At 33.9% G+C, this 23,662-nt stretch overlaps 2 protein-coding genes across 8 annotated transcripts in view; one reads left to right on the forward strand and one right to left on the reverse strand.

Moving 5' to 3' along the window:
• Window positions 1-21,583, reverse strand: part of LOC120776380 — a 208,437-nt gene extending 186,854 nt beyond the window's left edge. For 4 of the 7 annotated variants that reach the window (XM_040106986.1, XM_040106989.1, XM_040106987.1 and 1 more), the window contains exon 1: window positions 20,612-21,582. The gene's annotated coding sequence lies outside the window, so the exon portion shown is untranslated. Of the gene's footprint in view, window positions 1-20,611 lie in introns of all 7 variants that reach the window. The other 3 variants (XM_040106992.1, XM_040106991.1, XM_040106990.1) reach the window with 2 other exon arrangements.
• A 462-nt stretch (window positions 21,584-22,045) lies between these two features.
• Window positions 22,046-23,386, forward strand: LOC120776565 (osteopetrosis-associated transmembrane protein 1-like). The gene is made up of 5 exons (XM_040107327.1): window positions 22,046-22,198; window positions 22,294-22,543; window positions 22,603-22,787; window positions 22,862-23,033; window positions 23,136-23,386. The coding sequence occupies exons 1-5, from the start codon at window positions 22,127-22,129 to the stop codon at window positions 23,237-23,239; spliced, it is 783 nt and encodes a 260-aa protein (XP_039963261.1). The 5' UTR covers window positions 22,046-22,126; the 3' UTR covers window positions 23,240-23,386.
• Window positions 23,387-23,662: the final 276 nt, after the last annotated feature.

A 23,662-nucleotide genomic window follows, 5' to 3' on the forward strand; every position in this document is an offset into this window, starting at 1 on the left:
ACTGGAAAACTTAAGGTTTCCTTTGACTATCGTAATAGGTTTCGCATGACCAAAAGGTAAATATGGTGAGGTTTCGTAACTAGATGATATGGGCTAATTTTCTAAAGCAAAGACCTCGTATAGTAAAAGCCTTTTTGATATAAAAATTGTCAAATATTTTTCTTATTTTTAACTTTCTCTAATAATGCATATTATTTAGTGCACTTCATTGTATAAAAAACTAGCCGCAGCCAACTTCAGGATGTGATGTTCACACTTGGATAGGAAATCAAATTAAAAAAAAAAAAATTAAATACATATGTATATGTACATAAGTATATAATTAAAAAAAAATTAAATAATTAAAAAAAAACAAAATTTTAATTAAAAGAAAATTAATATTAAAAAATTGAAAATTAATATTAAAAAATTGAAAATAAAATTAAAATAAAAACCAAAACTAACAAACAAATTATATTAAAAAAAAAAAAAAATTAAAAAAAAAAAAAAAAAAAGCTTAAAATTAAAAACAAAAATAAATTTAAAAATTAAAAACCGAAAGTAGATTAAAATATTTTAAATTTAGTTTTTAATTAAAAACAAAACTAAAATTTAGTTTTTAATTTAATTAATTTCAAGTAGCACTAAAAATATTTAAAAAAAGTAAAAAAAAAAAATATAAAAACTAAAAAGAAAAATTAAAAATAAAATTTAACAATTTAAAAAGAACTAAAAACTGAAAGTTAAGAAAAAGAATTTTAAAATTAAAAAAAGTTAACAACTAATAATAAATTAAAAAAATATATTAAAAAAAAATAATTGAAAAAATAAAAATAACACTAAAAATAATTAAGAAAAGTAAAACAAAACTTATAAAAATAAGCAACTAGTAATAATTAAAAGCATGAAAACGTGAAAAACACTAATGACTTGCTGTTAACACGCTAAATGTCTGTTCGGCTACACAAAAGGTGTGCGAGGTGCTGGAAGTTTAACAATTAACGAAAAACGAGACATTTTTATTTACTTTTTAACGCCGCAATGCATATTAATACTTATATTGTTTTATTATTTTATAGCAACTTCGAGGCAAAAAACAAAAAAAAAACCGAGTCATCAGCAGCTCAGTTTAGCAGCAGTTTAATGACCGCTAACAACATGCATGAAGAAAGCACCGCAACACACGCATGTGTGTGTATGTGTGTGTAGTGGTGTGGTACTTGCGGTCATAAATAAGTGCGGCCTTACTAGGAACCCGAAACAAAAGCAAAAGCAAATGAATTGTTTAGTTGCACATTTTTTTTGGATTCTTTATTGTTGTTGCTTTGCTTGTTTTTAAATGTTTTTGCATTTTGTCAACGGTTTTATTGTTGGGCGCTGCTTTTGTGCAGCTTTATTCACTTTTATTTATATTTTTCATTTTATGCCACTTTTCCGCTTTTAAACTGCGTGCGATAAAAATTCGCCGGCCACGTTTGCGGATGCCCGGGCAAAGGAAAAAAGCCACAAACTTCGACTTGCCATTCGAGGCGTCATTTCTTCTGCCATGAGCTGGTGTTTGTGTGTATAAGTGTGTGTGTGCATGTGTTATGGCCCAAGTACGTGCGCTGTAAAATTTATTTTGAATTTGTTAAACTTTTATGTGGACAATTTAACGAGGCAGCGGTCAGTTTACAGTTTCACATGCTTTTTTTCCTTCGCAAAATGTTATTTTCTCTAACTGGAACTTTTTACAACATGTTTCAACATACATGCATACATATGTATTTACATGATTGTATGTTAGCATGCTTGTTTTTTATGTTCAACTTTATTATGACTTTTTTAGTTGTCATAAAATTCTATGTGTTTCTATAAAAAAAGACTCTTTTTTATAATTTTAAATTATATTTGTTTTCATGATTGAAGTAGAACTTATTGTAGGCCTTAACTTCGACTATAATTATTATTTTTGACACTGAATTTTTATTTTTATTTCATTTGAATTACATTGTGACAAAAAAGCGTCCGGAAATTAAATTCTCCGGGCAAATGATATTTAAAAAAAAAATAATTCCTAAGCTGGTTAGACTGTCATTAATTACTATGCCAAATATGAGCGCGATTTGTCAACCAGTTTGTTTACAGCAACTGCTTAAGTCGGTACACCTCAGTAGCGCATTGCGATTTTTGCACTGGATAAAAATATCGAACAAAGAATTTGTCTCAAATTATGTATTTATAGCCAAATTTCGTGTGCGGAATCGTTGCGAATGTTGAAAATGGTTTACGGTGATTCAGTTTTATCAAAAACACAAGTCTACAAGTGGTACAAGGCCCTCAAAAGCGGTCGATAGATCGTTGAAGACATGCCTCGTTCTGGACGACCTTCGGCCCCTTCAACTGATGAAAATATTAAAAAGGTGTAGGATATGGTGCTTGAATATCTTCAGGCAAGTGTTAGGGAAATAGCAAGAGAGCTCGATATCTCACGCGAGCCCGTTCGAATGATTTTGGGGAATATTTTGGGTTTGAAACGCATTCTTGCTCGACTCTTCGCGATAGAGCTGAATTTTCTTCAAAATGAGTACCGTAAACAGGTCTCTTTGGACATGATTGATCGTGCGAATTCCGATTCCACATTCGTGGGGGGCATTATAACTGCCGCTGAGACATGGGTTTGTGAGTTTGACTTGTTAACAAGTCAACAATCATCGGAATGGGATGAAAAAACACGATTCAAAACCAAAAAAACATGCCCAAGTCTTTCAAAAATCAATGTGATGCTTATTGCTTGTTTCGATATTCGAGGTTTGGTGCATCATAAATTTGTTCCGGAGGGACAGACGGTCAATAAGGCGTGCTTTTTAGCAGTATTGAGGCGTTTGCATGAGAACATGCGTTGAAAACGGCCTGAATTGTGGAAGAACAATTTATGGATTTTAATAATGCACCATCGCATTGAGCCACGACTTTAACCGAATTTAAATCCAAAAACGCAATTAATACCATCGATCAACCACCGTATTCACCAGATTTGGCTCCGTGTGATTTTTTTGATCGACGATATAAAGCAAAATTCGCTAAAGGAGCTGAAGGCCATCTCAAAGAGTGCTTACGAAAAGTGTTTTGAGGACTGGAAAAATCGTTGGCATAAGTGTATTACACCTGGTGGGGATTACGTTGAAGGCGACAAAAAAACTATTGATGAATAATTAAATATTTTCCGTTTTATTTACAATTTCCCAGAATTTTTTTGTTGTATATATTATATAATTGCTTGGATTGCGATCCTCTGGCTGACGCTTTCCGCCTGGTTGATGTATTAGCTTTGATCCTGGTAAATTGCAAGATTATGAGATGTTCACTTTCACCCCAACATAGCCCTTCCTTACTTGTTGAGGCATATATCCGACATTTTCCTCCCCAAGAGGCTGCTCATTTATCGGTACCGTTACAAACGGAGCACAATAACATATGGCTGCCACACAAGTCGGCCGAACAAAATCAAGATAGAGATCTTTTTATACTCTTTTATGTAATAAGAAATGCACCTGTGAAGGTTATTATAGCTTCATTGCAAACAAAGTTAACGTGTTAACTTGTTTTGAAATAAATTTGGTTTAATTATAATTTTTTTCTGATATCAATTTTATACTTTTTCTGATATATCAAATCTCCTTTACAAATTCGTACTTAATGCCGTTAATGTTTTGTTTGTACAGTTTTCGTATTGGATAATTTGGAAATTTGTGTTAGTCACGCTGGTTGTCTATAAACACACCTTTAACCGTATGTACATATGTATGTATGTATGTATGTATGTATGTATGTATGTATGTATGTATATTGTGAAGTTCACTACAACTCGACTGTCCTAATTGCCAATCAAAACTTTTTGAAAAATCAACAAAATTTACTAAACTTTCTTACTTTATATATTTTCGACTATAAATTAAAGGAAAATATTTAACGTTTGCTATTGATTTTTTTGACTAATTTGAAATTTGTTTGCTTGAGCAGCTTGTAGTCATTGAAGAAGAGAAATTTGATAAATAGTCAAAGTTTTAACTTTTACTGTTACGACCTTAAAATTTTGGTACGACAAACACAATTATAAATATATTTAATATATAAAAACTGTGAATAGAAAAAAACTCTGTTATTTGAACTTTAAAAAATGCGGTTAATATAGAAAATGCCAAAAGGCATTATTATAGAAAAAAAAAACAAATTATTTGCCTAAATATTGTGTAGTCGAAAAAGTCTTTTCGTATGTCTAATCAAACTTCAACTTATTTTTTTTTTATATTTACACTAATAAATAAATGAACAAATTATACCATTTTGCTCGACCACTTTTTGGCATTTTTTTGCTAAAGACATTATTCCATCAGTGTAAATCGAAGTTTCGAAATTTTCACAACAGAAGCGAGCGAACCATTGTTGTGCTACACCAACTGAGAGAGCCTCGACTCCGTAAACTTCACATATTTTATTAGTGGCTGGCGTGGCATTCTTCACTTTTTTATACAAAAATTTTAAAATATACCCAATTTCTTCATTATTTTCACTCATTTTTGAAGGCGTATAACTTTTTTCAACATTCGCGAATTAATTTTTTTTTGGGGGTAAATGAAGCTTAAAATCTCATCTTTCCAACACAATATGGTATGACACAATGGGATTGGTAGCCCTGGAGATATACGACTGCAACATCTATTGATAAAGTACGAAAAGACTTTTTCGACTACCCAATATTATACATATTCATACAGCATAGTTTTTTTGGATCGCCAAGACACTACAAATAATATCGAACAAAACCAAGCAAAAACTGTAATACTCATCGGTACCTTTTGTATGTTGAGAAGTTGTATCTATCATTCCAAGTGCTATCCTTAACTTGGGGATAAACCACAGACCCAACCTAACCTAATTCTGTGAAGCTAATAGCATTTTTTTTCAAACCCAAGCTAATTATTTTATACAAAACTATAAAACACAAAAAAACAATTGAAAACTTAATCAACTCTAAGCCACGCGAAAAATTAGGTGCTAATACGGGACATTAACGCTTTTAGGCAATTAAAATGAGTCAACAGCAACACACAACAATGAAACGGCAGCAGCCAACAAATGAAAAAGTGCCAATAATAGCAATAACAACAACAGCAACAAACAAAAGCCGCAACAATAAGCAATTGGAAAAGGGGCCAAAAAACAAGCCGAAAGCAAATATGTTATGTCAACATTTTGTCGCAATTATCGCGGTTCTTTTACGCCAGCGGCAGTTTAACGCGCATAAATAAATATATTTATATGTATTTGTACATATGTATATATTTTAGTGTGCAAACAACAGCTTAAAGCGATGATTAAAGCTTGTGCGTTGTTATTGTTGCACTTTGTTGCCTTAGCTGCGGTTGTTGTTGCTGCTGATGATGATCCAATAACTTTTGTCTGTTGGCTTAACATTAGCGTTCATACGGCAACTTCCGTCGTTGCGGCAGCGCCCAGTGCATTTTCAATGCTTCAAAGTTCATTGCAATGCATATTTATTTATTTAATGAACGCAATTTGTATTTTATTTATTATATTTGTAATATATCGCTGTAATCACATGAAGGAAAGAGAAAATAAATATTTGTCATCAGCGTAGTTTTTGTTCTCAAGCTATGAGCAAAAATAAAATAACAGCATATGGTCTTAGAAAAAGTTTTAAATATTTTATAAAAGGTAAAGAAAAGTTATATTACTAAAAAAAATTATTTAGTGGAAATTAAAAATATGGAAAAATATGGACTTAAAAAAATTGTATAGTTATATTATTTTTATTTTTTTTAAATTTTAACTAATTAATTTAAACAAAAAAAAAAATTTAATAAAAAAATTTAAATTTTTTTTAATATTTTTTTAATAAATAATTTTCTTTAGTTTAAATTTTAATTCAATAGCTTTTAGTTCTTTTATTAATTTTGTTTATACTAATTTGTTTCTATATTTTTTATATACTAAATAAATTTTTTAGTAATATACATTATACATATATTTCTTTAATTATTTCTAGTTTTTCATTAATTTTTTTTATTTAAAATATATTAACAAACAAAAAAGAAGAAGAAAAAACATTTAAGACGAATTAATATATAAAATTATAATAACTCATTAATTTAATTATTTGTATCAGATTTTATTATTTTTGAAAACTAAACCTTAAATAATTTTCTAATAATAAAGAAATTATGTTCGTAATTTAAATTGTTTTAAATACATTTTTTTAGTATTAAAAATTACATTGAATGAATATTGCAATATACATATGTAACTTTAAAATAAATAAAAAATTAAAAAATAGATAAAAATTAAATAAAAAATAAAAATTAAAAAAAAAAATAAAAATAAAAATAATATAATAAAATGTTTTTATTTATTTAAAATTAATTATTTTTTAAATGTGAACCCAAAAAAAATTTTTAATTTTTTAATATAATTAATTTTAGTAGTAAATATTACTATTTTTCAGTTACAGAAAACAGCGGGAAATTATTAAAATTATTTCAAAAAAATTTCAGTCATAAATCAAAATATATTTACATAAGTAAATAAAGTAAAATTAAAAATTTATTTTTTTCAAACTAAATATACATACATATGTACATACATTTATAAAAAGTTTTATTAATTTTAAAATATTTTTCAAAACAAACCGTCAAATAAGTTTTCAAACATAAAAAATTAAATTTTAATTTTCTACAATTATTTAGTTAAAAAAAGCAGCACTGAATATTTTTTTTAAATGTGGTTCCTAGAGTGTTTATATAAAATATGTTTCAAAAAAATTTTAAAAGTAATGATAGTTAAATTATGAAGAAAATTGTTTAATATAATTACTAATTATATAGTATATTATATTATGCTATTTTAAAAAATATAAATTAAAATAATCTTTGTATAAAAAATATGTTTTATTTAAAAAATGAAAATAAGTAAACAGGTAATTTAAGTAATTATAAAATTATTTTTATTTATTAATATTTAAAGATTTTATTTATTAAATGAAAAAAACTACAGAAAAAAATTATAAAAATAATTTATAAAAAAATATAAATAAATAATTAAAAAAATAAAAAATAATTTTAAAATAAAATTTTCTTTATTTTTTTAAAATAATTATAAAATAAATTTTCTTTAACATTTCATTTTAAATAATTACAAAATTATTTAAAGATTTTATTTACAAAAAAAACATGGAAAAAATATATATTATGAAAAAAAATATATAAATAAATAATTAAAATAATTGTTAACTTCCGATCTTTTTCTTTAATTATTTTTTTATAAATAATTAAATTTTAATGAAATAAATTTTCTTTAACAATTTTGACGTATACAATAATTAAAAAAAAAAAATAATTTTCTTTTAAATGTATTATTTTTTTGATAAACAATTACAATAATTAAAAAAAACACAATGATTTTGAAGCTACAGAAAACAGCGCTAAGAAAATTTTTCACAAAACTTAGAATGAAAATGTTTCACATCTTAAAGCCCATTGATTTGTAATGCAAAAGTTCAATAGCAAATGACCCTGCAACACTGCACTCTGCGCGAATAGCAAATAGCACAGCGCTAAGCAAAAACCGTGTGAAAATGTAAAAGCTTCATTAACGGCGAAAATATGAAAATATGGATGACCTGATTAGTGCTCATTTCACGGATGAGAAATTCTGAGAATATTTGAAGATTGTACTGTAAAAGACAGAGCCAATATGCGAATGTTGAAGAAGAAAATAAACGGTACAAGGCAGAACATAATGCATATTTACAGTGTGCTATAAAAGTATTCGTTAGGAAATGTTATTCTCATTGTTAAAAATTATGTATTAGAAAACGAGGATGCGCTGGCTTTCTACTTGCTCTGTGAGTTATGAATTTTAGTAACATTGCTCTTTTACGCCTTGCCACATTTCAGATCAGTTTCCACAAAAACGATATTCAGGTACTTAAATTGGTGCTTTAGAGTAAATGAATAGTTTTTAAGGCCGACAATTCTCGGTACTAAACATAAATGCTAGCAAGACAGAGCTAGCATTGTTCACTATAAAACACCGATCTCCACTGGTAATGCTACCATAAAAATGGTACCAGGCTAACAATAGGAGATAGGGCAAGCTACTTGGGACTAATTTTAGATAGGAAGCTTTCATGCAAACCGAACTTAGACACTAGGATAAAGAAAGCAGCTACAGCAGCTTGCACTTGTAAAAGAATGTTGAGGCCCGAATGGTGGATAACGCCTCGGGCAACTCATTAGCTATACAAAGCAGTTGGAGAGCCGATTATGACATACGGCATATTGAGGGAATCTTCTATATTATTCGCCTGTAGTATTGGGTATTCTAAGATACCTAGTGAGCTTTCGTATCTACGCAACACCTCGGATTTTCGAAATCCTCAACAATGTCTTCCTTTCTGGGGAAGAGTGGTGAAGGGATGAGGTCGACAGCGACACAGGGATAAGCATCTAATGGATTGTCCTAACTAGGTATTTGAGTGGAAGGTGGTGTCTTTTCAGCAAGATTAATTATCAGAATCGTCTTTCATTTACTAGACCACTGCAGTGTCTTCTAAGCGGGAACTACAGCAATTAAAGGAAGCTTTCTTGTTCTGACAAAGAGTGTGGTCACAACAAGGAATATATTTACATATACAGACGGCCAAATGGCTTTGGGTTTGGATCTCTTTGGGATTGTTAGTAGACAGATATGTTATAAATATAGCTGAACCTCGTCAGAGTCAACCACTAACTCGCGCAACAAGCAGCTAAATATGGCATGAATGGAATATGGGCACCACATGCCGAATACCAAAATTAAAATGGAACGGCATAAGAACTCTAGTAGCATTGAACCAGAGGACATACTAAACTGAGGAGATTTTAGTTACGATGGTTTCACAATAGGCCCCTTTAAGGTCTAGCAGCATCTACAGACACCTATTCCACCTATCTACGTGCTTTGCCTTTAATAATTGGGGATTTGACAGCTCTAGTGTTCCAATCCGGCAACTCCCAACGTATCGTAAAGTTTGACATTTTTAATGTTATACGTATTCAGAACGTTTTGACATACGAGCGCAACCTGTCTGGTTTACAGTAGTTTAAAATATTCATCTCTTCTAACAAATAGAGTTCAATACGGGCGATTGCAACTGTCGACGTGGATTAACTCAGCAACAGTGCATCGATGAACTTAACTCAGTTTTTGGCGTTGGCGCTCCATCAAGGACCAGTGTTTATGGACGGATTTCGTGAAGGTCGTCCAAAACCAGCTGTTGTTCCGGAAGCTATTGATGATGTGCTTACACTAATATTGCCAGATCACCATGTGACCTGTCGTAGAATAAAGGCAACAGGCATTACATCTAACTGTAAAAAAATTTTCATGTTGAACAATTTGTCAATTGCTCAAAAAAAAGGCTCGTGTCGATTAGTCGAGAAAAATGTTAATAAAATACGATAGAGATGCTTCGTAACACGTCATGCTATCGTGACAGGTGATGACTCGCGACTGTATGGCTGTTTCAAGATGAGCCGAATCTAACAAAAGTTCTGCGCGCACAAAGAACTTCCAAGCAAATGGCTGCCTGTTCTTTGGAACAACAGGATATATCGTAATCATACCACTAGAACAACGCAGAACAGTAAGTTCTGAGTGATGCACAACCATCTGTGTGCCAGTTGTCTTTCATGAAAACAGGAAAACCGAAAGACGGACCAATCTTCACCACGGTAATGCTAGCCCTCACACATCGATTGAAACAACAGCATTTTTGAGCACTCAAATCATCGATTTGATGAGTCATCCACGGTGTAGTCCTGACTTGGGACCGAATGACTTTCTACTATAAATTAGAGCGGGTGGACTAAGCTTACGAGAGAGTTCTTTATTTTAATTTTTTGTCAGAATCACATAGACACAATGTTCAAATGTCGTGCTGCCAGGTGTTTTCGGAAAATTCAACAGAATTTGTATTGTATTGTACTAATGTAATTAATTGTTGTCAAGCATAGTGGAGTATTCCTTCGAGTCGAGTGGAAGACTCCCAAATTGAATATCAACGTTGTAATTAAAATGTAAACTTGCTTCATAGGCGAGGCGACCGCATCAATTTGCAATTTAAACGCAACACGCTCTCCCCCTGAACGCCCAGCACAGCACGCAGTCCGCGCCTAGGAAACCGAAACCACAGAGGAAAAAACTTTACGCTAGCAACAGGAAATTTAATCACTGGCACGTCGGCCCTTTTCAACACACCCGACACAGCATAAAGCGGATTAAATATGCAAACGCTTAAAAATGTTCAAATATTGTGGCAACCCGCACACACCACACACTTGCATACATACAAGTGCAAAGTGTGTGCAACGACAAGGCAAAATTCAAATCCCATAATTTTGCTGGAGCAGAGCGGAGAGAGCAGGGTGGAGTTGCAAGAATTGGAAATAACTAGCTGAAAATGCAGAAAACTCTTTATGCAAATTCTTAGAGGATTTAAGCAAATCGTTGGCACATTACGTCAAAATTTCAACACCAACAACCAGGAACCAGGCAAATGAGATTGTTTAGCGAGTGAAGAAAAGAAAAAGAAAAATAGAAGACCCATACAGTTGGGTGAATGTGCAAACCTTGGTTGGTGATGTGATGAGATGCAAATGTAAAATGAGAAAAAAAGCGGAAAAAATTCCCTTTTCAAGTTTAAACGCCAGGTGTGTGCGTGTGAAAGCGCAGAAATGGAAGACAGCTGAGATAGAAAAGCGGCGGGGAAAAAACTGAGAAGTAAAAAGCCTTAGAAGTTACGAAAGGTAAATAAACTATGAAGTAATATTAGACTTCGGAGGCGGCCTAGGCCAGCAGGATGCAATGCCACAAAAGCAAGTGAGGTGTGCAAAAAGCAAAGCCAGAGGCATAAGAGTGCGTGGAGACCGTGAATCAAAGACAGTGCTCCTAGTGGCACCTTTGCAAACATATTTAAGTAAAAAGTTTCGAAGACAAACACATACATACTTGCAGTAGTTGCGCGAAAGTTTTAGTATACGGGTACACGGTAGCCGAGGTGCTTGGCCGGTGGTTGAAGTGTGCGCAGACAAGCAGCAAAGACACCGCAAACACTGGCAACGGGCGTTAAGAACAATTGAGAATTTGATGTTAAACTGCCAAGTTTGCTGCAAACTTTGCTTCTTTAACGAAGAGGAATTGAAGAAGAGATGGGTAAATATAATAAAGGCAATCATTAGATGGGTACCGCAAACCTGCAGGATAGTAAAAAGATTTGAGAAAGGGATTTGGAGCTCGAAAATGTCAACACCTGGCCCTACTATTATTCAAGATAGTGAAAAGCCCGAGTTTGTCTGCATCGTCGCCAAGATAACCCAAAAAACGTACTGATCCAAACAGAGTTAGATCGCCGAAATAGCAGCTCTTCACCGGAAAAATCTGGGACAATTCCGGTATCGTAGAGGCGGCACAGGTTTAGCGGGCGAGGTCGTTGTTGTCCCGTTAGGATGGTAAGGCTCAAATACGTTGTCATTGAGGTCATCCAATGGTAGGCCAAGGAAATCTGCTGTTTCGGCCGGGTCGGACCGGGAGAGGGCTGTCAGATATGTAGGGTTAGCTAGGCATGCAAAGAGGTGGTTACTATCATGCGGGGACTCGTTGCACGCTGGACTTATGTTTGATAAATCGGGGTCGGATTCTGGATGAGTAGGAGTTTAATCTGCTGCGCAAGAGCCGAAGTCGCGTCCGACAAATGTAACCTGAAGTAAAGATTCACCGAAGACAGAACACATCCTAAAATCACATTAGAAGTAATATTCACGAGGGCGGTCTGATATCATTGAAGCTCCTACTTCTTTGACCCGCATGAAAAATATGTTTTCAAAAGGTCTTGAAAGTACGCTTAGGTGGATAATAAAAATAAGTGCCACGAGGACAAACCTGAAGAACCCAGGTAATGGGGCAGCAGTTCGTAGTCTAAAATCGACCAATTTGCCGTAGTGAAAGAGAAGTCGTGAGCCGGATTCGCTTATGTGAGGTCAAACATTTATGTGAAGCGGTCACACTACCGAGCTTGTGGTCCGAGGTAACTCAACAGCGGTCTGCCAATATAAGATCGGAGACTTTCGTCACGGTATCCTCTGTTTTTGTAGCTCAAGTACGCGGTAAATCAAAAATTGACCAGCGACCAAATTGAAACTTACTAAACCAATTTCAAACGGTTACCATCGAAGAAAAATAGTTTCCGCATACTGATCGTTTATATATCTTTGATATCACTGCGTGATTTCGCTTTCAAAAATCGAATCACCGACCGTTATTGCTGGACTATACGACCGTACTTATCGAACCGACTTCGTACAGTATTAAGATTTAGTAAATACTGAAAACTGCAGCCAGCTCTCAACACATTTTAGATACTCATGCGAACAAGGAAGTCACTGACGCATGTAAAGGAAAAAAGTCCATACAATTTCGCTTCCACAGACGCATATATGCATTTCACATAGCGAAGTGCATTTGTGCATGGCTTGTGCATGGATATCCTTAAAAGCCTTATGCATAATGCAACTAAAACACAATGGCCGCATGCAGTAAGTGCCGTAACAATGGCGGAAAGGTGTTAAAAATCGGTTGCGCGTAAGGCACGTAGCCACGTCTGAGCGCTGCCGTTTAAATATCGATCCAAAGCAACGACTCACTCCTCAACTCCGGGCGACGCATAGTTTTTGCTGCTTCCATTTGGCTGCTTCGCATTATTCCCTTATGTTTTTTTCACTATCTTCTCTGCTGCTTCTTGCGCCTTGCTAAACAGTTTGGGCCGACCAGGAATGCAGATAAGTTGACATAAAGCAAAGCGACGTCCAACTTAGAAATTCGCAGTCAACTTCAGCGTTTGTCGTTGCTATTTAACCTCTTGCAGGACACACACAAGCAGCAGGCGTCTTTCTAAGCATCCTGCTTGCAGTTTGACAGAGCACAAATGTAAAACAAAACAAAAAGCAAGTTGAAAAAAAAATAACAAAAAACAAAAGCCGTAGCGTTCACTGCTTTTGGCAGCGCTCTGAGGAATCCAACTGCTACGTCAAGGGCAAGAAAATAATAATAAAGCAAAGTGCAAAAAATGCAGCAAAAATTCCTCAAAGGACTCATGACACGATGGGTATATTCCTGCAGGAGCGGTTGCATGTACATTCGTAATATATATGTGTGTGTATGAGTAGGCTGCGTCTAATATGGCAAATGCCACGCGCGCATGTCGAACTCAGTGCAAAGGACATAGCGGCCGGCAACGGCATAAGGAATATTTCAGTATACCAACAGATATTTTATATGTATGGCGCGGGATATATGTGTGCGTAGAAGCGGAAAAAACAAAGCATGCTAAAATAAAAACAAGAAAAAACATTAACTTCGACTGCACCGAAAATATTCACAAATTAAAAGTTTTCCATACAAAAACTTTATGTTTATCGGTCACTTCGTATGGCAGCTATATAATATAGTGGTTCGATATCGGTTTCGACAAATGAACAACTTCTTGAGGAAGAAAAGAAATTTCAGATTGATATCTCAAAAACTAAAACTCTCGTGTCACTACAGACAGACAGATAGACGGACATGGCTAAGTCTACTCAGCTCCTAACTGTGATCATTTATTCAGGTGATCCAAGTTGAAGTACCTTCTTCAGTGAAGGAAATATAGCAGCCGTAGCTGAGAGTGTACACGAACACCATGAAGAGTCGATTTGGCGCCGTTCGCAGCAACTCGGACTAACGTATGGAACTAAGTGGCGTTTTTTACGTCGAGAAAGCGTCCAAATTATGCAATAACTAAAGACGCCCGACCTTCCCAAGCAACATCGTTTCGCTCTATGGGCTCCTGAAAAGTTCCAAGAAGATCCGACGTTTTCGAGTCACATTTTGCTCAGCAATGAAGCCCATTTCTGGCTCAATAAATACATATATAAACAAGCAAAATTGCCTCATTTAGGACGAAGAGCAACCTAAAGAGATTCAAGAGCTGCCATTTCATGCAGAAAGAACGACGGTTTGTGGGCTGGTGGAATCATCGTTCTATATTTCTTCAAAAACGACCACCAAGATCGTGTAATATCACACGACTTAGACTTTTTCCTTTGGGAATATGTTAAATCTAAAGTCCATGCGGACAATCCCGCTTCAATTCAGGTCTTGGAGCAGAACATCACGGGTGTCATTCGCCTGTTACCAGTCGAAAGAGTCATCGAAAAATGCACTCAACGGTTGGACCATCTGAAACGTACCAGATTTTGTTGTTATTACCGGCCATTTACTTTTTAAGAGTTAAGTAGAACGGACTGTCGTGGGAACCGACCTCCACTGGATCTTTCGTGCAGTTTTCCTTCCTAGTTAAGCTTTCCTTAAAAGTTTTCTATATGTCGGTTAAAATAAACCGAAATCTGATGAACAGAACTAATACAGAAGCGGTTCTGAGGTTGTTAGAAAAAATATTTAAAACATGTTATTCTAGATTGCGGAAATAATATAGTCAATAAGTTTTCTTTTGTAAGCAATTCTTAAAAAACAGAAATTTTTTCTTTTGTGACGTCAGTAAAACATTTGACTTGTCAAGTCTGTAGAGAATCCATTGAAAGTAACGATAATCTAGTGATTTACAACAAAAAAATCCTTCACAGATAAAGAGGGACCTCGTTTCAAATCAAACCTTCAGTGAAATGCCAAACTATACTTCCTGAAAATGTCGTGTATCGTACCGCTCAAAGAACAATAAGTGATTTCCGAGCGTACATAGAATAATGCGCGCTTCACTCACTACGCATTGAGTGAACGTCATTGTGAGGACATTGAATTTGCTAACCGACTGGCATTGTCGTGTCATGTCGTGTTGGTGCCGTGGGTAACTTTTGATGCGTTTAGTCAAAATGCTTCCGTGCACATTTGCGATGCACCATTCTGTTCAGGAACATGTATGTGCATGTATACACCTGTGAACAGCAGAGCACAGCAAAGAGTGAACAGAGAGCAAATGCAATTGTTCAATAAAACGGACGTAGGAAGGATGCGCACAGGATGGAGGTTGACATGCCGAAATTGTGGCAGAGTTTGTATCGAAATGACAGATTGGGGAGGGTACGGAAAATAATAGTAAAAGGAGAAATATAATAATCGAATTTGAAAGTATTGACATTGACAATGCCGTTATTAACGTAACATTTTTGGAGTATAAGGATGTTAAGATACAAATTTAAAGCTTGAAATATTACACATCTGATCAAATTTGAACCGGACTGGTTCATTTGAACTGCGCGCGAAAACCGACTCGATAAAAAATTAGCTCCTAAATTGATACAACCTTTTTAATGTCGATGTTAACATCGAAAAAGTTGAGGAAAAAGAAGAGAGATAGCAGGGGATCTCAACATCTCTTACGGATCGAGTCAACACATTTTGGTTAAAATATTTTGGTTAACATTTTGGCTATATGCTAGATTCGTATCAAAAGAACCGAGTATTTTGCAAAAAGCGACGTCGAGAAGAGGTGGTGACTAGACGTGGGTTCATGAATATGTCGTCGAAGCTGTTCAATAAACTAGCGAATGATGCTCCAAAATTGAGCCGCAACCGAAAAAACCTTGTCAAAGACCGAATTTGTAGGCAGAAAATTCATGGAATCATGGATTTTTCGCGTCAATAATGCGCCGTTACATTCTAGAATCATTGTGACAGACTTTTTGGCCAAATATGAAAGAAGAGTTATCGCTTAGCCAACGTTATCAGTAGATTCGGTTCCCTATAACGCAATGCGCTGAGAACACTTAAAGCCATGCCAGTCGAGGCTTATGACAAGTGCGTGGACGTTCCCACGACAATCGCGTCTAAGTAACCGGAACGGTCCCGGATTTTTATCCGATCAAGGACTGTCAACTTGGCAGCATTCTGCCACTACAACAACAAAAGCAACAGGTGTATGCTTGTATTGGCTCTAAAGAGACCTATTTCGAAGGAGATAAAAAATATTGGTAATACTTGCATTTTTTCGTCAGTCCGGGTCAAATTTGATCAGATGGTAAGTCACTTTTAAATTACTTGTTCATTACAAAGAGACACCTTACTGTGCAGAAATTTTGGATAATGCCTTAATAACTGGTAGATAGCAGATACTATAACTCCTCTATCTATTCTCAAAAAACAAAAATTTAGTTCAATTAGCGGCAACTATAAAAATGTCTATAAGAATTTATTCAAAAATATTTGAAAAATTCTATAAAATAAACAATTATCATTTAATAGAAAAAACTAGAAAATATTTTAAGTAATTAAGCAAGCGAGTAAGCTATTAAGATAATTGTAATTTTATAAAATTTAATATCAACGTGAATGACAGGCAACTTGCAACATATTACATACATACATTATATGTATGAGCACACGCTCTCCATAAGTATGCCGTTAATGCCAAAGCAAGGGACATTCACACCTATGCATACATACATAGATGTCTGTACCTACAGCCTAAGTAATTTAATTTTAGAAAGCATTGTGTCATTCAAGCGCCATGGGCACCGTTTTATTTTCGGTAGCTGTTGAGGCTGTGAAAACACTGCAGAATTGCACTCGTGGGGTAATCCCGAAGTAATTAAATGACGCGCTACTAGACTTTGATGATGCAGCGGCAATAAAGATGATAAATCTCTATACATACATATGAACTTATGGGTATGATATATGGTAAATATAATGTAGGTGACTTAATGCTTCATTTTAGTGAGCCGGCTGAGAGAGTTGGGTATAGAGCAATAAAGTTATGAACGAGGATTTATCAGTTAAAAATATTTAAAGTTTTTATAATTTACTCACACAAAAATTTGCATTCGAATTAGTATGAAAAGAAATTAGGAAAGATTAGAATTATTATATATTTACATATATTAAATATTCTGGTTTTTATTTTTTAAAATTTGTGTTGTTTTTTTGGGATGAGTGATTTGTAGAGTTTGGTCTTTGTCCTTTTTTTTATTAGAATATGTAGTATCTCGTATTTACCAGTTATTAAGACATTAACCAAGATTTCCGCACACTAAAGTGCCCCTTTATAATGAGCAAATAATTGAAAACATGATATACCATCTGATCAAATTTGACCCGGACTGACGAAAAAATCAGGTATTTTAAGCACCTGAACAAATTTAACCCGGACTGACGACAAAAAAAATCAAGTATTTTAATGCAAACTTTTTTATTTCCTTTGAAATAAGCTCCTTTGGAGCCAGTACAAGCATTTGTTGTTGTTGTTGTTGTTGTAGCTGTAGAATTCTGAATATTTCGTCCAGAGAAGATTATTTAGATTGCTTTAAACTATATTAGACATAAATGCGTAAAGACCCCCTGAACAGTCAAATAGATAATAATCCAACTTCCGTAATAACAAGTAGCGGGCTATGACAGCAAAAAGTAAATTTCACTAAAAATACAAGAAGGTGATTGGATCAAAGCTAATTAGGCACAACGAAAGTTGTGCTTATTTCAAAATTACTGAAGGAGGCGCACTTCATGAAACAATTCGTTTGAGTTAAAAATAAAATTAATGCATGCATCATCGATACTTATCAGTCACGCGAATTTTCAACATAACTGCAACCTACTCCATGTTTTTACTGCGCACACGAAAAAAAATAATAAAAACAAAAAATTGGTGTAATTTTGTATATCGCAGTTATCTAACATTTTTTTATTTGGCCGTATTGCCGCTGTCACACACACGCAGCTGATCGCGTGATGCAAATTTTTTGTGTTTGAGCAAAAAAAATCGCAACAAATAATGCCGCCTTGGGCGCACAGCATCGGCAAAGCGCAGCTTGCACAAGCGACACGAACACTTGGCAAATGGTAACACAAGTGTTTTGAAAACCAAAACCAAACATATGTACTTACATACAGACGTATGTACATACATACATATATGATTGAAAACATAAAATACAACAACAAGAATGTTTATGATAATTGTGTGGAAAAAACAAAGTCAAATAAAAATGAAGAAACAAGAACAACAAACTAATAGGTATTATGGCAAAGACTGACTGACTGGGCTGACTTGGCAGGCGAAAACCTGATTTCCCCAACAGCTGTGTGTGGGTTTTACTTTTGCCCAAACACTGACGACTGGCGGCGGCAGCGACTTAACAACAAACCGAGCATTGCCGCAGCGCAGAGACGATGTCGATCGGTTGTTGTTTATTCGAAGCACTCAAGTGGCTAACTGTTTCGTTGAAATTACGAATTTTATGGTTTGTCATAAAAGATGGTGTTTTAAGATGCAATTGAATTGTTTATTTTAAATTTCAATAAAAAAATATATAAAGCTTTACTGCTAATGAATCATTTAATAAGAGTTAAGCTTTAAACTAGAGAATTTGAATGTTAAACAAGAGAAAGAGTTAACTACGGTTGCACCGAAGCCAAATATCGTTAAGATATATTGTCAAAGAAAAAGATTTTCATACAAGGACTTGATGTTGACATGTCTAAATCGACTCGCTGGGAGTTACATACTTCGCGACAAACATAATATATGTATGTATGTACATACATACCCTGTTTAAGGCATAATAAAATACATTTCTTCTGCGAAGAATATGAAAAAACAAAATCATCATTTCAAAGTTAAAAGCAGTGCTATATCTAAGGAAAAACATATGTTCAAAGTTTCAACAAGAATAACAGCACTACAAATACAATAAAAATAAAAACAAACTGACAACGCCACATACTTTCCACAACACATGCAACCGTTGAAAAATATTTACACATACATATGTACATGTGCAGCTATACATAATAAAAAGGGAGACCGAGTTATAACGCGAAACCAATAAAAGGGGGCTGCAATTGCGTACGAGTACATGCAGTTAGTGCTCCATGTAGCACTGCTCCTGAATTCTGCACATGCCCATACAAGTGGGCCGCGGTGACTGACTGGTTTGCAGCAGCGCAGACAGACAGCCACTGCATATATCACATACATATGTACACTTGTGGGCATACAAGTTGGAGAATTGACATGCTTGCAGGCAGGCAGGCAGACAAGCGTCAACGAATGAAAACAAAATTCGAATAGCAAATAATCGAGAATAAATCGGCGCACATACTTCGTATATAAACTTATATAGCGATAGTGCACGGCCCAAGCTGTTCGCCCGACTGACTACAGCTGGCTGACGAGCCCATGACTAACTGGCCAACTGACTCAATGGCTGTGACTTGTCGCAAGGCGGCAAAGACGTTGATTTCATATTTACAACAACACTCACATTAGCACAAATGCAAAAATTTTCATACATTTGCGGTCTTACAAGCGTTAAAAAGTTATTTAGCAACCATAGTATGAATGCAAGTGCCCTGCTACGGGCTGCTGGTAATCTGAAACTGCATTTTTATAGCAATCATTGCAGCCACTTCCCAACTACATACATATGTGGTGGCCTTCAGTTATGCCACTTCTGATGCTATTCCGTCAAACTGCTGCAGCCGGTTTGTTGGTTACTTTCATTAATAGCGGTGCAGCAATGGTGGTTAGAAAAAGCTTTGCAATAATCACAATAATAACTATTGTAAGGCACTGAACACAATATTCATCCATAAAGTGTTTGGAGTTTTAAACTGGTTGCAAATACCTTTTATGATTTCTTGCACAAGCGAAACTTCGCAGAAATTAACAATAGATTTGTTCCTTCACTGTAATGACGTTTAGCCATAAATGTAAAGTAATTACGAAACGTTCTAAGATTTAAAGTAAGTGTAATGGCTTGGATATTGGATCATATTGCAATGTTCTTACAACATTTGTGTATACATATAAACACAAACATACATGTGTACCAGATGGTATTACTAGATATCTCTTATCACTAAATAAAATTTAAAATATTTGTTAAAGATTTATGACTTTGTTAAAGATTTGTGACTTCTATGCATCACCACTTTTTTTATAATTTTAGAAGAAATTTATATTTTAAGTTAAATTTGACAGCCACTTCAAAACAAAAAAGACCGCCACATATTACAACTTATATCAATTTTGTTTTTTAATTGGAAAGCATTTGTGAACATACAAAAGTTTGTATTTACTTAATCAGTAGTAAATATGTACATTGCAACTGTATACAGGAAAGATGTGGAAAGACTCCACAAACGGAGTTTGCGCATAAAATTTTGTCATTCGGAAAAGCTGCTACGAAGCTGCTGCCAATATACTCTTCGAGTTTGAAAAACATTCTTAGATTATATGCAGCTTCATTACATACATATGTACATACAACAAACAAAATCAACAAAACAGCAAATCTAAAATACCGCCACTAGCATAACAATTTGGTGTAAGAAATTGTAAAAAAAAATATAATTATATTCTATATATAACAATTAGGTGTATACCACTGCAAAAACTTTTTTGTAAGGCATGAAGGAGGAGAAGTGTACTTATTATATTTCATTCATAATACTAAGTAGGGGTTTATCTCAGGCGTGGCAAAACAGATATTAGTTATAAAATAACGATGTCTTTGTATTCTAAACAGCATTCTGCACTTACCGTTAGAAATGTGAAATTGTAGCAAACTGTATACAAGTGGATAATTTTTTGCACGATTCACCGCATATTATTATAAAATATTTTTATCTTGTACATTTAAGGATCTTAGCTCACTACACATTTTCCTTTGCACACTTTTTAAACATAGATTTTCTCTGTATTTACTTTTATTCCTTTGCAGCCGCTGCAAAAATATTCCGTTTGATTATTTGCAGACAAATAACTCCCTAAACTGGCCGTGGTAGCTACTGCTGTTTGCTATTCGGCTTCCTTATTTACAGGCTCATGAAACGCATACACTAAAACACCATCTCGGCTCCAGCAGCTAGTCTTATGCTCCAGTGGGAACATATACATATACAAATGTATGTTATTCCTACATTCACTGCCGAGTCAAAATTTTGCAGAGCAGCGATTGCAGACAATTGAAAAATTTTCCTGTGAAGGAGTGGCGGGCTCGTCTGAATTGTGTTGTATGAGCTACCGTTAAAAATTATTTTGTTTCACAAATAATTTATGAATTGATCGCTTATAATAGAATTAGACACTTTTCCATTTATTATCACTGCACTTTTCTCATATTTTTGTTTATTTATAATTACTTTACATACTTTTCCGGCTTCTATCGTAAAGTAACACATACAAATTCACATATATACGAACGCAGGAGGCAGCAAATCAACTAGAGGTACTAGCGGGCAAATATGCCAATTGTACAAAATATTTAAATATTCGAAACTTCTTTATGCCTTATAAAAGGTTATTTACACTCACTTTGCAATTAAAACTTTGCGTTGCAAGCATCAAATCACACTATAATATTTTTTACTTCAGCTGACTTTATTTGCACATCTTTATTCAAGAAATTAATCACCGAACAACTCCACTGACATACGTTTCTTTCGGCGTCGTATTTTGCAATGGCAATAGTTAAAAATGCATATCGAATTGGATTTATGAACGACAGACCGAAAATATGCAACACTGCAGTATGGAAACCTAGAAATAGTACAGGGTGTACGAAATGACAACATTAGTTAATGGTTTTTGATATTCAATGACTTATCTACAAACATATTTAAATTATACCATTATATCATAAGAAAATATGCTTTAAACATTTTAAAAATGTTTAATATTAAACAATGTGGTAAAATATATCAAAATATTTACTTCCGTAAAGCCATGCCTCACTGCTTATTGCAACGCTGTAAATGTTTGTTGATGTCAGCTGTGACCACAATAAAACAAGTTCTTTGTTATTATTTGTATGTGTGACCTGGTCTAAGGAAAGGGGATTTAGGCAGAGAGCTGTTTTAAGTTCTCTGGTTAAGGTGTCGAAAAAAGGAGAACAATTAATTAGTTAACGAGAAACTGACGATTATTTTTAACAACTTTTCCGAGAAAACTACTTTTCGCACGTTAGCTCCCTTTTCGTAGACCAGGTCACATATTCAATTCATGTATTAGAAAATATATTTTAAGTAACTCTGATATAAAAAATTGCATATCAATATGTATTTTCCAAGTGTTTCAGCAATAATAATTTTAATCTTAACGGATATATCTCGCGGATTGGCAGAAAATGTAGGTGTTTCCGATATTTTTGCTTTTGCATGGTGAATTTTTTTCGACGCAATCATTTTATTTATAACATTTTATTTAATTTGTGCTATTTGCAGATATGCCAAAAATATTTGCGAGAGTTAGCCCAAAAACAGAGTGAATTCGTGCAGTGTTCCACACTACATTCGGTGCCAGTCAGCCTTTGTGTGGGATGTGAGGAGCCATTTACTGAGATGCATGTGGCTTACATGACCTTACGTCAGGAGCAGAATTGTACAGATAAATTTTTTGATAAAGATCGTATAAATATAGTTTCAACAACACAATCGATACTCGTGGGTATTTGGAGGAAAGCGTATTGTGATGGTTAGCATAAAGTTAACAATTATGTTACTGTTATTATTTTATGCTTTAATACATTACAGATTGCTTTACCAGTAATAATTCATACGTATTCGATTTAAAGCGAACTGCTTTTGATGATTGTATAACAAACAATAAAAATAGAGAATGTGCGTCGTGCTTATCCCAATACCTAGACTTGAACGGATTTTATCTTGGTTTGGATAAAAATAACAAAGGACAAGTTTGTTATGACATGCAAGACTCGGTATGACTTTGCCTTAGTTATTTGCAACAAATATATCTCGTTGTTCTCCATATAAAAGTTATATTTGTCCACAGATGAATCGGACAAGAGAAGAATGGTCTAAAGATCTGGGTTGCTGTCATCGTGAATTTAATATTTTATTATTTGCTGTTGTTAGCTGTATCGTTGGGACGTTACCATTAATATTTTATGGTACGATGTATGCGATAACAAAACGACTGGAGCGTAATCACATTCTAATTGAAGGTAAATTATATAAAATGACACTAATAGTTTAAATGCCACTGCTAAAAATGTTAAATTAATTGTTTAACATAACCCGGAACAAATTGTTTTTTGTTTTCATAGACACTTATCAAAATGGAATTTCAACTTCTAACAATGCAAGCAGTTCAATTCCTAATTTACTGAACACGACAACAGAAGCTACACGCCCTCATGTACCTCTTTAAAAGGAAAGCATCCGCTAGTAACAATTCAAAGCAGGCTATTTGTACAATTTCGAAATATCATATTTTAAACTACTAACTAAAATTTGTAATTATTATTTCTAATATTTAAGACACTATAATAAGTATGTATATAATATTATAGCAAATATATGTACAGATATATATTTTGTATTAAAACAAATTTTTTAAATGCGTATAATAACTACATATTTATATGGTATTTTGTGTTTTTAACAACTAATATAGAGAAAATTGCACTTTGCAATTATAAACTGTTTACTTTTCACAGCTGATTTTATTTACCTTTTATGCTGTTACAAATACAACATTATTTATCGATAAATATACGGAACTAAAAATATCGGTATTAAATTATTATTAAATATAAATTGAAATAAATTGCGGATACCATTAAAAGTGAAT

The sequence above is a fragment of the Bactrocera tryoni genome, chromosome 5, assembly GCF_016617805.1.
Source record: "Bactrocera tryoni isolate S06 chromosome 5, CSIRO_BtryS06_freeze2, whole genome shotgun sequence".
In the NCBI taxonomy this organism is placed as follows: Eukaryota; Metazoa; Arthropoda; class Insecta; order Diptera; family Tephritidae; genus Bactrocera; species Bactrocera tryoni.

Bases quoted from the DNA above. Each gene is read 5' to 3' on its own strand.
- LOC120776565 (XM_040107327.1), top strand. From the start codon at position 22,127: ATGTATTTTCCAAGTGTTTCAGCAATAATAATTTTAATCTTAACGGAT. The intron at 22,788-22,861 runs GTATGACTTTGC...ATTTGTCCACAG, and splicing joins GTTATGACATGCAAGACTCG to ATGAATCGGACAAGAGAAGA. The intron at 23,034-23,135 runs GTAAATTATATA...TTGTTTTCATAG, and splicing joins TAATCACATTCTAATTGAAG to ACACTTATCAAAATGGAATT.